Raw genomic sequence first — 12,449 nt, forward strand, 5'->3', positions numbered from 1 at the left:
CAGAATGGTTGTTCCCAAGGAAGTGGACCATTGCTAGGTTCCCACTTGATCTAGGAAACCCCTTCAGAATAATTTTGTCCTGGCACTTTCTTAAAGGACTCACCTGATTATTTGACTAATGTGGGTACAACATTTAGTAACTAATACTCTTTCTCTCAAGGGTCCCAAACAGAAAATGGAGACGGGGTCCCCTACCATGACCAGCTCCTCACAACCCCTCATTAAACAGTATATTACATCTGGGCCATTCTTTGGGTTCATTCCCATCCTGGACAGTGCAAGTCCATTCTGGACGTCTCTAGTCAGAGCAAGAGCAGGTAGGGGTGTGTGTGGGTGTGTGTGTGACTTGGTCTGTGGCCCAGGGTTACCACTAACCCACTCTCAATCTGAATTCTACTTGCCTATTTGCTTTCCAACCTCTAGACTGGAAGCCAAATGTGTGAGCAAGTTGCAAACTCACTGAGTTATGTGATTCTATTTGTAGATGGCTGGGGTTCCCTAGTCACAGAGTAAGTGTGCCTTTAGCATTATATTAATGACAGGCCTGGCCAGTTGCTCTCATTTCCCATGACGTCAATCGAGTCAGGAGCGTTGCCCTGCCCAGGATACAGCCCAAGACTGAGCGGCTTGCACAGAGTTCCAGGGAGCAAGAGCTCACTGAAGGATTACAGTTTAGTTTTAAATCTGGGATCTTTTGATGCACCAAATGCAACTGCCAAGACATCTTCTAGGGAGCAGCAATAAACTCATTAGGACTGAGGCAATTTGGGGAGTTTACCTAAAATGATGCAAAGTGCTTCCCTATTCACAGGGCCAGCACCTTGGGAACTCTCTTATTTCTGTCTCCCGCAGTCACTTGTAAGGGCTTCTGGGAGGGACTTTAGGCTTTTTTTGGTACAAGTTCCACAGGCAAGTCTCATGCAAGGATATCACATATGGTTTGAATCAGGCTTCTGGAAAACTGGCTTCAAGTTTGTGTTGCGTAGCAACTCGCTGTGAGAGCAAGGCACGGTCAGTGATCTCTCACCAGAGCCTGTGGATTAACTTTTATCCAGTGAAGCCCTGTACTCCAAAGTATATTGCTGGCTAGGAAGTAGTGAATATTTATTAAACAAGCATGTCAAAAATGTTCTGTTTGGAAAACAGAGCAAGGGGGGAAAAATTTGATCATTCTGATCAGTACGGTTACATTTTTCCGAGTGACCACTAGATGGCATTTTTCATATATAATAGAAAGTGCAGGACTGAAGAGTGCTCTGTTGCTAAAATCATCAAAATAAATAGTGACCAACTACATGATTTCATAAGAACAAAGTGCAGCCATGGGAGATGTCTGTGAGTGTTGTTATTTTCCACGGTGTTCCATTTTATGTGTATCTAACCTGGGGGAGATACCAGATTATATAACAAACAAAGCTAGTGTTTCGAGGCACACAGAGAGGCAACCATCTCATACTTACTCATGTTCTAAAGAGAAGAGAACTCATGGCAATGATTAAATAAAGAAAAGGCAACAGAGCTTATGTTTTTATCCTGTTTTTTCTGACTAATTTTAGCTGAAGTGCCTGGGAAAACATGGGCAAAGCATCATACTTACAGCATCTTGAAAACCAAAGAGCACCACCTGGACCTGACTGATACCGTGGCTGTCGAAGTCCAGCTCCAGCTTCAGCTTGGACAGGGTGGTGGCTATGATCTTCCGGTCCGTGGACCTCACGAATTCTCTGAGGCTTGCGACGAGAGTTGTGATGTGCTCCCATTTTAGTTTAGGTTCTTCAGCCCCCTGTGAATAGTAACCAACAGTCTATCAGTCGGTCAGATATTTCTGTACTGGATGTTTCAGCCACGGGCCTGCCGCCCTCATAGCCCCTGTTGAGAAGAACTGGACTTTTTTTATACATGGTATCAATAGCCCCCTGCTAAGGGGGAACAGCCATATTTAAACTATGGCTTGTCCCCCTGCAAAAAAAAAAAAAAAAAAAGAAAGGAAAGAGAAGTCCTTGGGAAGGAAAGAAACCCACCGCATACACTGTCCAACAGTCGTGATGTAGTCAGATGGACAAACAGGGACAGGCAGAGACTGAAATTCCACTTTCAGAAATTTTAATTGGGAGCTAAAGAGAGATTCAGGCAACAAGCCATAGGATCTCAGGCTCAAAGTCTGCCCAGAGAGAGAAGTCATAAAACAGGGTGAGAGTACATCGAGTTATAAGGAAGCACAAGGAACAGAGGTGAGAAGGACGATTGGTGGAGAGAGAAGCAGACGGAAACGGGTGCCAGCAGCAACCAAGCCAGAGAAGCACAGACTGAGGGCCTTGAAGGCCTTGGAATTACACTCCAGTTTCTGTCTCTGTGAGGCTCCGCGAGACGCTGAGAATCCATGTGTCTGCCAACATGTTCCTAGTCCATCAAGGGCCCTTTCAGTTAGGTTCAGTTCAGTCTCTCAGTCGTGTCCGACTCTTTGCGACCCCATGAATCGCAGCACGCCAGGCTTCCCTGTCCATCACCAACTCCTGGAGTTTACTCAAACTCATGTCCATCAAGTCAGTGATGCCATCCAGCCATCTCATCCTCTGTCATCCCCTTCTCCTCCTGCCCCCAATCCCTCCAAGCATCAGGGTCTTTTCCAATGAGTCAACTCTTTGCATGAGGGGCCAAAGTACTGGAGTTTCAGCTTCAGGATCAGTCCTTCCAATGCACACCCAGGACTGATCTCCTTTATGATGGACTGGTTGGATCTCCTTGCAGTCCATCAAGTGCCCTTAAAACACATCAATTCTTTGCAATCAAAAGCAGCTAGCATCAGTTGTCTATATCAATATAGATATATTGATTGATTGACAAGCATCAGTTGTCAGTATCAATAGTGTATATGTATCAATCCCAATCTCCCAATTCATACCAACCCTGCCTACCCCTCAGTATCCATACATTTGCTCTCCAAGTCTTTGTCTCTATTTCTGCTTTGCAAATGAGGTCATCTATACCATGTTTTAGATATATTCATTAATATATGATATTTGTTTTTCTTTTTCTGACCTACTTCACTCACGGTATCCTAAATGGGAGGGAAACTCAAAACGAAGGGAAAATATGTATATGTGGGCTTCCCAGGTGGCACAGGAGTAAAGACTCCACCTGCCTATGCAGGAGATGCAAGAGACGTGGGTTTGATCCCTGGGTTGGGAAGATCCCCTTGAGTAGGAAGTGACAACCCAACCCAGCATTCTTGCCTGGAGAATCCCATAGACAGAGGAGCCAGGCGGGCGATAGTCCATGGGGTCACAAAGAATCAGACGCGACTGAGCATGCACACGTATGTATATGTATAGCTGATTGATTCTGCTGTGCAGTAGAAGCTAACATAATATTGTAAAGATACTATACTCCAATAAAAATTAATTAACAATAAAAACATATAAAACATTTTGCTATTAAAAGGAGCTTGCTTCAAACTTTATCCTGGAAACCATTCCTTACACACCAATAAGGCAATCAGTAATAAGAATGGACCAAATGGATGACTTCACATATTAAAAATTAAATATTTAAACAAATTCCCTTCTTCAAGTTGAACTTCTCCTTTGAGCAAGAAACGTTATTACTTAAAGGAAACACAGTAGAATGCTACTGATCCTCATCTAACTTTAAGAAAGAAAGGGATTTTTATTATCCTCATTTCTAGCTTGTATTGTGTATTTTGTTACTGCATCATTAAAATCAAATTCCTCAACTGGGCTTTGAAAATGACAATTTCTAGGAGCCTGTTAAAATAAAAGAGAAATGCCCCATCAAGTTCGTTCTCTCAATCTACTTTCATTTGGGAGCGCCCTCTCATGCTTATGCTTTGATGAGAAAAGATTATATTGAAAAGCTTGAAAGCTATCATTAAGGGAATATTTGAAAATCAGACAGGGAACAGTTTTAAACTTTGTTTCTTTTCTTGCCACAAACTAAATTACACTCAAAGTAAAGATTCACAGGCAATATCATAAAAACATGAAAATATGTTTGAGAAGAAAAATGTGTGCTATTTAGGAATTGGAAGCTTATCTTAGTGAAAAATCAGTTACATGTTTGCCAGCAGTTTAAACAGCAAACATTCTTTTGGACATTTGCTTTGTTTTCTCAACAGAAAAACAGGCTCCTGCTGGGTTTTTGATGTCACTGTCCCTGTCCTACAAAGGAACACTATCTACCCTGGGAAATGTTTTTCATCTGGGGAATTTCATCACCTACATAATAGTCATAATAATGGTTGTTTCTGTTCTCAAGCCTGCCTCCCCACGTGTACTCATTAACATGCCTTTATGATTCAGTATCAGAAGGTAGCATCTGACAGGGTGCCTTTCCTGAACATTCAAGAGGACCATCCTAGATTCTCTGGCAAAGGGGCTCTGCCTTCTTTGTCCTTAAACTCCTTCAAAGTGATGAGTGGGTTTCAGAAGGATGTTACAGATTGAAAGTGCTTTCATGGGCCACACTTTGAGGATCTACACTTCAGCCTTGTCATAAAGGGGCAGGCTTAAATGTAAAGATGTATCTAGAAATATTTAATACAATGAAAATACATTTCCATCTGGTCATTGAAAAAAATCAGATACTAGATAACTTCTTGATGATGATGATATCAACAATAATAGTTAACATTTATGGAATTCTCCCTATTATTGTCTCATGATTCATGATCTTAGTTACTCCCCGTAGCAACCCTTTGCTACGGTGACTAACTCCATTGTTTCCTCAATTTTATGGATTAGGAAATTCAGCCTCAGAGAGGTTAACTAACTTGTTCAAATCACATAGCCTTTAAGTGGTAGAATCAGGCCTCAGAGTCAAGTTGAGGCTGAACCCAAGCTCCTAATCATTACCTTCTACTGCCTCAATTAGCTGTCTGAACCAGCAGTAAACCTGGGTGGGGACCTGCTCTATTACAAGATCACCATGGGATGCCCCAGGAAAGGATTCACAGCATCTGCAGCAGTCACCGTCAGAAGGACCCTATATCTCACTTGACAATTCTGGATTTACTAAGCAACTGTGACCAGCAGTTTCTGGTCAGAATCATACTGGTCACTTCATACTGGTGCACTGAGGCAAGCCTTCTGGCAGTCACTTTTAGGCTTTTCTTTCCTTTTCTCTTTTTTACAGAACGTTCAAGCATTCTTAAAACACTAGGAAGTCACAAACACTTGAATAGGATTGAAGTGAAGGGAAGTGAAGTCGCTCGGTCGTGTCCTACTCTTTGCAACCCCAAAGACGGCAGCCCAGCAGGCTCCGCCGTCCCTGGGATTTTCCAGGCAAGAACACTGGAGTGGATTGTCATTTCCTTCTCCAGAGGACCTTCCCCACCCAGGGATCTAACCCGGGGCTTCCCACATGGTAGGCAGACACTTTACCGTCTGAGCCACCAGGGAAGCCTTGAATAGGATTAACCAACTCCAAAATTTAGGAATTTCAGCACAGTCATGGAAGCACAGTCTCCTGCTAGGCTCTCTGCTGAGGGCTGAGACCATGACATGAATCAAAGCAGACACTTTTCTGTGTTAGGAGAGCACACCCACGGGGGATGATCGTGAGATTTAAGCATCACTGGGTTCCGTGTACTGACCTAAAACAGAAGCCTTCACGCCACAGCAGCTACTGGCGATTCCTTCTCCCAAACCCAAACCCCGTCCCCTCCTCTGCTGCATGTGTTTCTCCCAGGACCTGCCACCCTCTGGTGGAGCAGGAGGGACAGCAGTGTGGTTCTAGACAGCACAGTCCCTGGAGCCAGACTGCCTGGGTCCAAATCCCAATTCCATCATTTAGGGCTGTGTGGCTTCTGTGAGTTACTCAACGCCTCTGTACCTCCTCTGTGCAAAATGAGGAGACTAACAGAACTTTTGCGGCAGGACTGTGGTCACAAGGAGCTGAGTGAGTAGAGACACAGGAACTACTAAGAACAATATCTGGCCCACAGAAAGTATTTGCTATTATTACTATATATTTGGGTTTCCCTGGTGTCTCAGACAGTAAAGAATCCGCCTGCAATGTGGGAGACCTGGGTTCGATCCCTGGGTTGGGAAGTTCCCCTGGAGGAGGGCATGGCAACCCACTCCAGTATTCTTGCCTGGAGAATCCCATGGACAGAAGAGCCTGGCGGGCTACAGTCCATGGGGTTGCAAAGAGTCGGACACAACTAAGCAACTAAGCAGACACACACACATGATATATTTAACATATATAGTAACATATATGTAACATACATAGTATATAATAACACTTAACTATATATTTAACTATGATATATTCAACTATGCACTTAGTACATTTTTATTGCTTTTCTTGCTCTACAAGAATGTCAGCTTCAATGGGATGCATCTATTTTTTCTCATTTTGTTCACTATGGTGTCCTAGCATACCCAGCACATAGATGGGGGGATGCCTGGCATCTAGTAGATGCTCAATAAATATTTGTTGAATGAATGACCTCCAATTACTGCACAGTTGCTCCTTCCTTCTAAACTTGGTTCTGCTTCTTTATCTTACATCATCTGATTCTCAGTCCTTGAATGACCACAGTGAGCAGATGGAAAGACATGAGTGACAGCTACAGGTTCCAGACTACTCCCATCTCAGCCACATCTCCAGATTCCTCTGTGGCATGCTTAGCACTCATTCCACTTCCAATTCAGAACTTGGCTGTCCCTCACCCAGAGCACCTCCTTTCAGGGCCTCAGACTCCCTGCTCACTCCATGCAGCTTCCCTTTAGGACTCATCAGAAGTTTTCCCAGAACACATAGATGTCAGTTTTCCCTGTACCCAGAGACCCTGATGACACACACATGGTGTTTCAGCTCTTCCTATGGAATCTAAAGACGTGAATAATAGAGAATTCCTGAGGTGGTGGAATCGGCAGAGAAATTTCAGGGGCTTCTCAAGATAAAGACAAGCAAGGGCTATATAGCAAGAGCTGAGAAAGAGACAGCCTGGCTTCATTTACATTCTAATAAAAGCTGAGACCAGGTAAAGTACTGGACTGAGATGAAAACTTGACCTGATCCCTCCAGCTTCACCCTTTTTGCAGCTGTTCTCCTAGGACAGAAGCGAGGAGAGAAATTACATGTCATCATGGTGATCATGGAAGACAGCTGGTGACCACAGGTGCTGAAGCAGGTTCACAAGTCCCTGACACCCATAGAACTGAGAGAGGATGCAAGTGTGATGTCTGGGCCAGGTATGTCTGGGGAGTTTTATACTCAGAGGAGGCCTGAGCTCTGCTCCAGGCAAGCAAGCATCACCTGCAGTGTAGAGGTGGTGGACACCCTGCCTCCACTAGGACAGGGTTAGGAGGGCATTCTTCCGCATTTCTATAAGCAGAATCCCAGGGAATACATTTCTCCAGGTATTAGGATGAAACTGTGCCATTTCCCCCATCCCCCAATTCATGTGTTGAAGTCCTAATCCCTCAAGGTGACTGTATTTGGAGACAGGGTATTTAGGAGATAACTAAGGTTGAGATCATAAGGGTGGGGCCCTAATCCAACAGGATTAGTGCTCTTGTAAGAGGAAGAAGAGACACTCCCGGCACACAGAGAAAAAAGGGCAGGTGAGGACACAGAAAGTGGCCGCCTGCAAGCCTAGCAGAGAAGCCTCAGGAGAAACCAAACCTGCCAACACCCCAGTTTTAGACTTTCAGCTTCCAGAACCGTGAGAGAGAAAAATTCCCTGATGTTCAAGCTACTGAGTCTAACGTATTTTATTATGGCAGCTCAGCAAACAAATACACCAGGGAACAGAGTTTGCCCAGCTTTGGTTTTTTTGGTAGCATGTATGGCCTCTTACCACCCTAGATCATTTACTTATTATTGCCTATCTCCCTATTCTTGACTGGAGCCCTCCAAGCACAGGGGTCTCTGTTGAGTAAGTGAGGTTTCCCAAATGCTCAGAGGAGCCAATGGCAGGTGGTCTCATGCTAACGGCGGGAAGCAATTCACGTGTCTCAGTGGATGTTTATTGTCTAAATGAATAAATGAATGAAGGGTGAAAAGATTTGCAGGGACCCGCCAGAACTTCATCAACATTTTGCTTCTGACTTAAAAATAAGTGGAAAGTGAGTGTCAGTCGCTCAATTGTGTCTGACTCTTTGCAGTCCCATGGACTGCAGCCCATCAGGCTCCTCTGTCCAAGTAATTCTCCAGGCAAGAATACTGGAGTGGGTACCATTCCCCTCTCCTGGGGATTGTCCCAACCTAGAGACGGAACCAGGTCTCCAACATTGCAGGTGGATTCTTTCCCGTCTGAGCCACCAGGGAAGCCTGATGCAAAAACAACCTATGTTCTAAAACACAGTTTCTGCGTTAGGGATTCTGCCTACCCCCCGTGGTAGGTTTGTTTTGTCATCAGGAGGTGGAAACTTCTTCATGTCTTCACATCATCTGAGACAGGTCCAAGTGGACTTCTCGGTGGTCCAGTGGCTAGGACTCCACCTTCCAGGTCAGGGGACGTGGGTTCGATCCCTGGTTGGGTAACTAAAATTCCACATGCTGAGGGGCAACTAAGCCCATGTACCACAACTAAAAAAAAAAGCCCCAGCGCCATAGCAAAGAGTCAGCAGAGTCAAGAAAAGAAAAAGTCAACTCTGGGGAAATGAAGTCTCCATATAACGGCTTTTACCTGAGCCAGGGATTCCATCAAGTTTCTCACAACTTTGTCTTGGTCTTCGGTCAGAATCCTGTGAAGTGTGGCCCGTCTCTCACTGTCCTTCCTCAGCATGAAGAAGCCGGAATCTTTTTCCTCTGGAGAAGGCGGAGCACTGTGGTCTTCAAAATTTTCATCAGGGATGCTGCAATAATTCAGGCAGCACATGTTACCATCCCTGTTATCAAATGACACCCCACATACGTCCCTCACCCCAGCGAAGTCAGGTCTTTACCCCAGAAACAGCGTCCGTATGCCTTTGACGTCCTTCTCTCCACAGGACTTGGCTCTTGTTTTGAAGGAGAAGGGGTCCACCTTTAACTCCGTGTCGGGGGAGACGGAGCCGTATTCGCTGCTGCTGCTTGTGTCCTCCACCAGGACAGGCACTGGCAAGGAGATACTCCGGAGGTACTCTGCGTGTCAGAGGGGGCATGAGACAGTGAGGCTCCCAGAGACGTGCGCACCCAACACGAGACAGCAGGATGCTTGTCAAGGGCCTCATCCCAGCGAGCAGCCGCGCTATGCAACATCACGGGCTGGCCTTGGGACCACGGTTCCCCAGAGGAATCCCTGCAGGAGGTCGGTGAGGAAAGGGCCTCCTAGACCCTGCAAGAACTATCTCAGGGGCATGAAACTGGAGGAGGCACCAGGCCCAGCAGGTCTGGGTTCTCAGCCCTTTTTTTTTTAAGATATTTATTTATGTATTTGACTGTTCTGGGTCTTAGTTGCAGCAAATGGGATCTTTAGTTGCTGCATGAAAACTCTTTTTTTTTTTCCCATTTATTTTTATTAGTTGGAGGCTAATTACTTTACAATATTGTTGTGGTTTTTGCCATACATTGACATGAATCAGCCATGGAGTTACATGTGTTCCCCATCCTGATCCCCCCTCCCGCCTCCCTCTCCATCCCATCCCTCTGGGTCTTCCCAGTGCACCAGCCCTGAGCACTTGTCTCATGCATCCAACCTGGGCTGGTGATCTGTTTCACCCTTGATAGTATACTTGTTTCAATGATGCTCTCTCAGAACATTTGTTTTTATCGTCCACCTATTAGACTTCAGGAGCTTCCCAGGTGGTGCAGTGCTAAACGATCTGCTTGCCAACGTGGGACATGCAAGAGATGCTGGTTCGATCCTGGGATGGGGAAGATCCCCTGGAGGAGGGCATGGCAACCCACTCCAGTATTCTTGCCTGGAGAACCCCAGGGACACAGGAGCCTGGCGGGCTACAGTCTAAAGAGTTGGACACGTCAGCACACACAGACCCACTAGAATTTAGGAAGGTCATTTCTGAGTCTTAGTTTTTCACATGTATAAAATAAAGGACCAGATTCATAACCGATAAACTGTGCTCCTTAGAAGTTTAAGGTCCACCTATTTCTCAGGGCTGCCTTGGATGGGGTGAGTGGGTAGATTTCTGTGATCCTAGAACACAGGTTCCAACCCTGTTTTACCTAAAACAACCATGCTCCTTCAGTCATATATCAGAGCTCTGCTTCAGTTCAGTTCAGTCACTCAGTCATGTACAACTGAGTCAGACCCCATGGACTGTAGCACACAAGGCCTCCCTGTCCATCACCAACTCCCAGAGCGTGCTCAAACTCATGTCCAGCAAGTCAGTGATGCCACCCAACCATCTTATCCTCTGTTGTCCCCTTTTCTGCCTGCCTTCGATCTTTCCATCAGGGTCTTTTCCAATGAGTTAGTTCTTCACATCAAGTGGCCAAAATATTGGAGCTTCAGCTTCAGCATCAGTCCTCCAATGAATATTCAGGACTGATTTCTTTTAGGATTGACTGGTTTGATCTCCTCGCAGTCCAATTTGCTAACATTAGGAATTCAGTTCAGTTCAGTTGCTCAGTCGTGTCTGACTCTTTGAGACCCCATGGACTGCAGCACACCAGGCTTCCCTGTCCATCACCAACTCCTGGAGCTTACTCAAACTCATGTCCATCAAGTCAGTGATGGCGTCCAACCATCTCATCCTCTGTTGTCCCCTTCTCCTCCCATCTTCAACCTTTCCCAGCATCAGGGTCTTTTCCAGTGAGTCAGTTCTTCGAGTCAGATGGCCAAAGTATTGGAATTTCAGCTTCAGCATTAGTCCTTCCAATGAATATTTAGGACTGATTTCCTTAAGGGTTGACTGGTTGGATCTTCTTGCAGTTCAAAGAACTCTCAAGAGTCTTCTTCAACACCACTGTTCAAAGACATCAATTCTTCAGCACTCAGCTTTCTTTATAGTCCAATTCTCATATCCATACATGACTACTGGAAAAAAGTACTGCATGATGTACTCTGCATATAAGTTAAATAAGCAGGGTGACAATATACAGCCTTGACGTACTCCTTTCCTGGTTTGGAACCAGTCTGTTGTTCCATGTCTGGTTCTGACTGTTGTTTCTTGACCTGCATACAGGTTTTTCAGGAGGCAGGTCAGGTGACCTGGTATTCCTGTCTCTTTCAGAATTTTCCACAGTTTGTTGTGATCCACGTAGTCAAAGGCTTTGGCATAGTCAATAAAGCAGATGTTTTTCTGGAACTCTCTTCCTATTTTGATGATCCAGTGGTTGTTGGCAAATTGATCCCTGGTTCCTCTGCCTTTTCTAAATCCATCTTCAACATCTGGAAGTTCATAATTCATGTACTGTTAAAGCCTGGCTTGGAGAATTTTTAGCATTACTTTGCTAGCATGTGAGATGAGTGAAATTGTGCAGTAGTTTGAATATTCTTCAGCATTGCCTTTCTTTGGGATTGGAATGAAAACTGACCTTTTCCAGTCCTGTGGCCACTGCTGAGTTTTTCAAATTTGCTGGCATATTGATTGCAGCTCTTTCACAGCGTCATTTTTTAGGATTTGAAATAGCTCAACTGGAATTCCATCACCTCCACTGGCTTTGTTTGTAGTGATGCTTCCTAAGGCCCACTTGACTTCACATTTCAGGATATCTGGCTCTAAGTGAGTAATCACACCATCATGGTTATCTGTGTCATGAAGATCTTTTTTGTGTAGTTCTGTGTATTCTTGCCAACTCTTCTTAATATCTTCTGCTTCTGTTAGGTCCATACCATTTCTGTCCTTTATTATGCCCATCTTTGCATGACATTTTCCCTTGGTATCTCTAATTTTCTTGAAGAGATCTCTAGTCTTTCCCATTCTATTGTTTTCCTCTATTTATTTGCAGTAATCACTGAGGAAGGCTTTCTTATCTCTCCTTGCTAGTCTTTGGAACTATGCATTCAAATGGGTATATCTTTCCTTCTCTCCTTTGCCTTTAGCTTCTCTTCTTTTCTCAGATATTTGTAAGGCCTGCTCAGACAACCATTCTGCCTTTTTGCAATTCTTTTTCTTGGGGATGGTCTTGATCACTGCCTCCTGCACAATGTCATGAACCTCCGTCCATAGTTCTTCAGGCACTCTATCAGATCTAATCCCTTGAATCTATTTGTTACTTTAAGCTCTGCTTAAGAATTCATAATTTTTTAAAAAGCAGTTCTTTGCTAAACACATATTTTGGAAACCAATAGAGCAGATGAACTCTTAGGCCTTTCCCAGTTCTCAGAAGTTATAATTCTATAACAAACATAAGCTTTTATTTTATTTTGATGGAGTCTGAACTGACACAATAGGAGGTGCCTAGTTCTCATCAAATACTGGTTTTAAAATAAGTAATTTTGTCAGAAACATCTCTATCAAGCAGATCAATGTCTCAGGCCAAGGAGGCAGAACAGAAATGGATAAGTTACTGCAAAATTAAAAAGATCCAGA

General features: G+C 44.5%; 1 protein-coding gene across 1 annotated transcript in view; it reads right to left on the reverse strand.

The window, feature by feature from the left end:
- MAP3K5 (mitogen-activated protein kinase kinase kinase 5) overlaps nt 1-12,449 on the reverse strand; it is a 213,345-nt gene that overhangs the window by 22,592 nt on the left and 178,304 nt on the right. Inside the window, exons 22-24 of the mRNA XM_043888113.1 lie at nt 8,919-9,096; nt 8,660-8,828; nt 1,598-1,783 (exon numbers count right to left, since the gene is read on the reverse strand). Of these exons, the coding sequence (XP_043744048.1) occupies nt 1,598-1,783; nt 8,660-8,828; nt 8,919-9,096 (533 nt within the window). The remainder of the gene's footprint in view (nt 1-1,597; nt 1,784-8,659; nt 8,829-8,918; nt 9,097-12,449) is intronic.

The sequence above is a fragment of the Cervus elaphus genome, chromosome 26, assembly GCF_910594005.1.
Source record: "Cervus elaphus chromosome 26, mCerEla1.1, whole genome shotgun sequence".
NCBI classification, from domain to species: domain Eukaryota; kingdom Metazoa; phylum Chordata; class Mammalia; order Artiodactyla; family Cervidae; genus Cervus; species Cervus elaphus.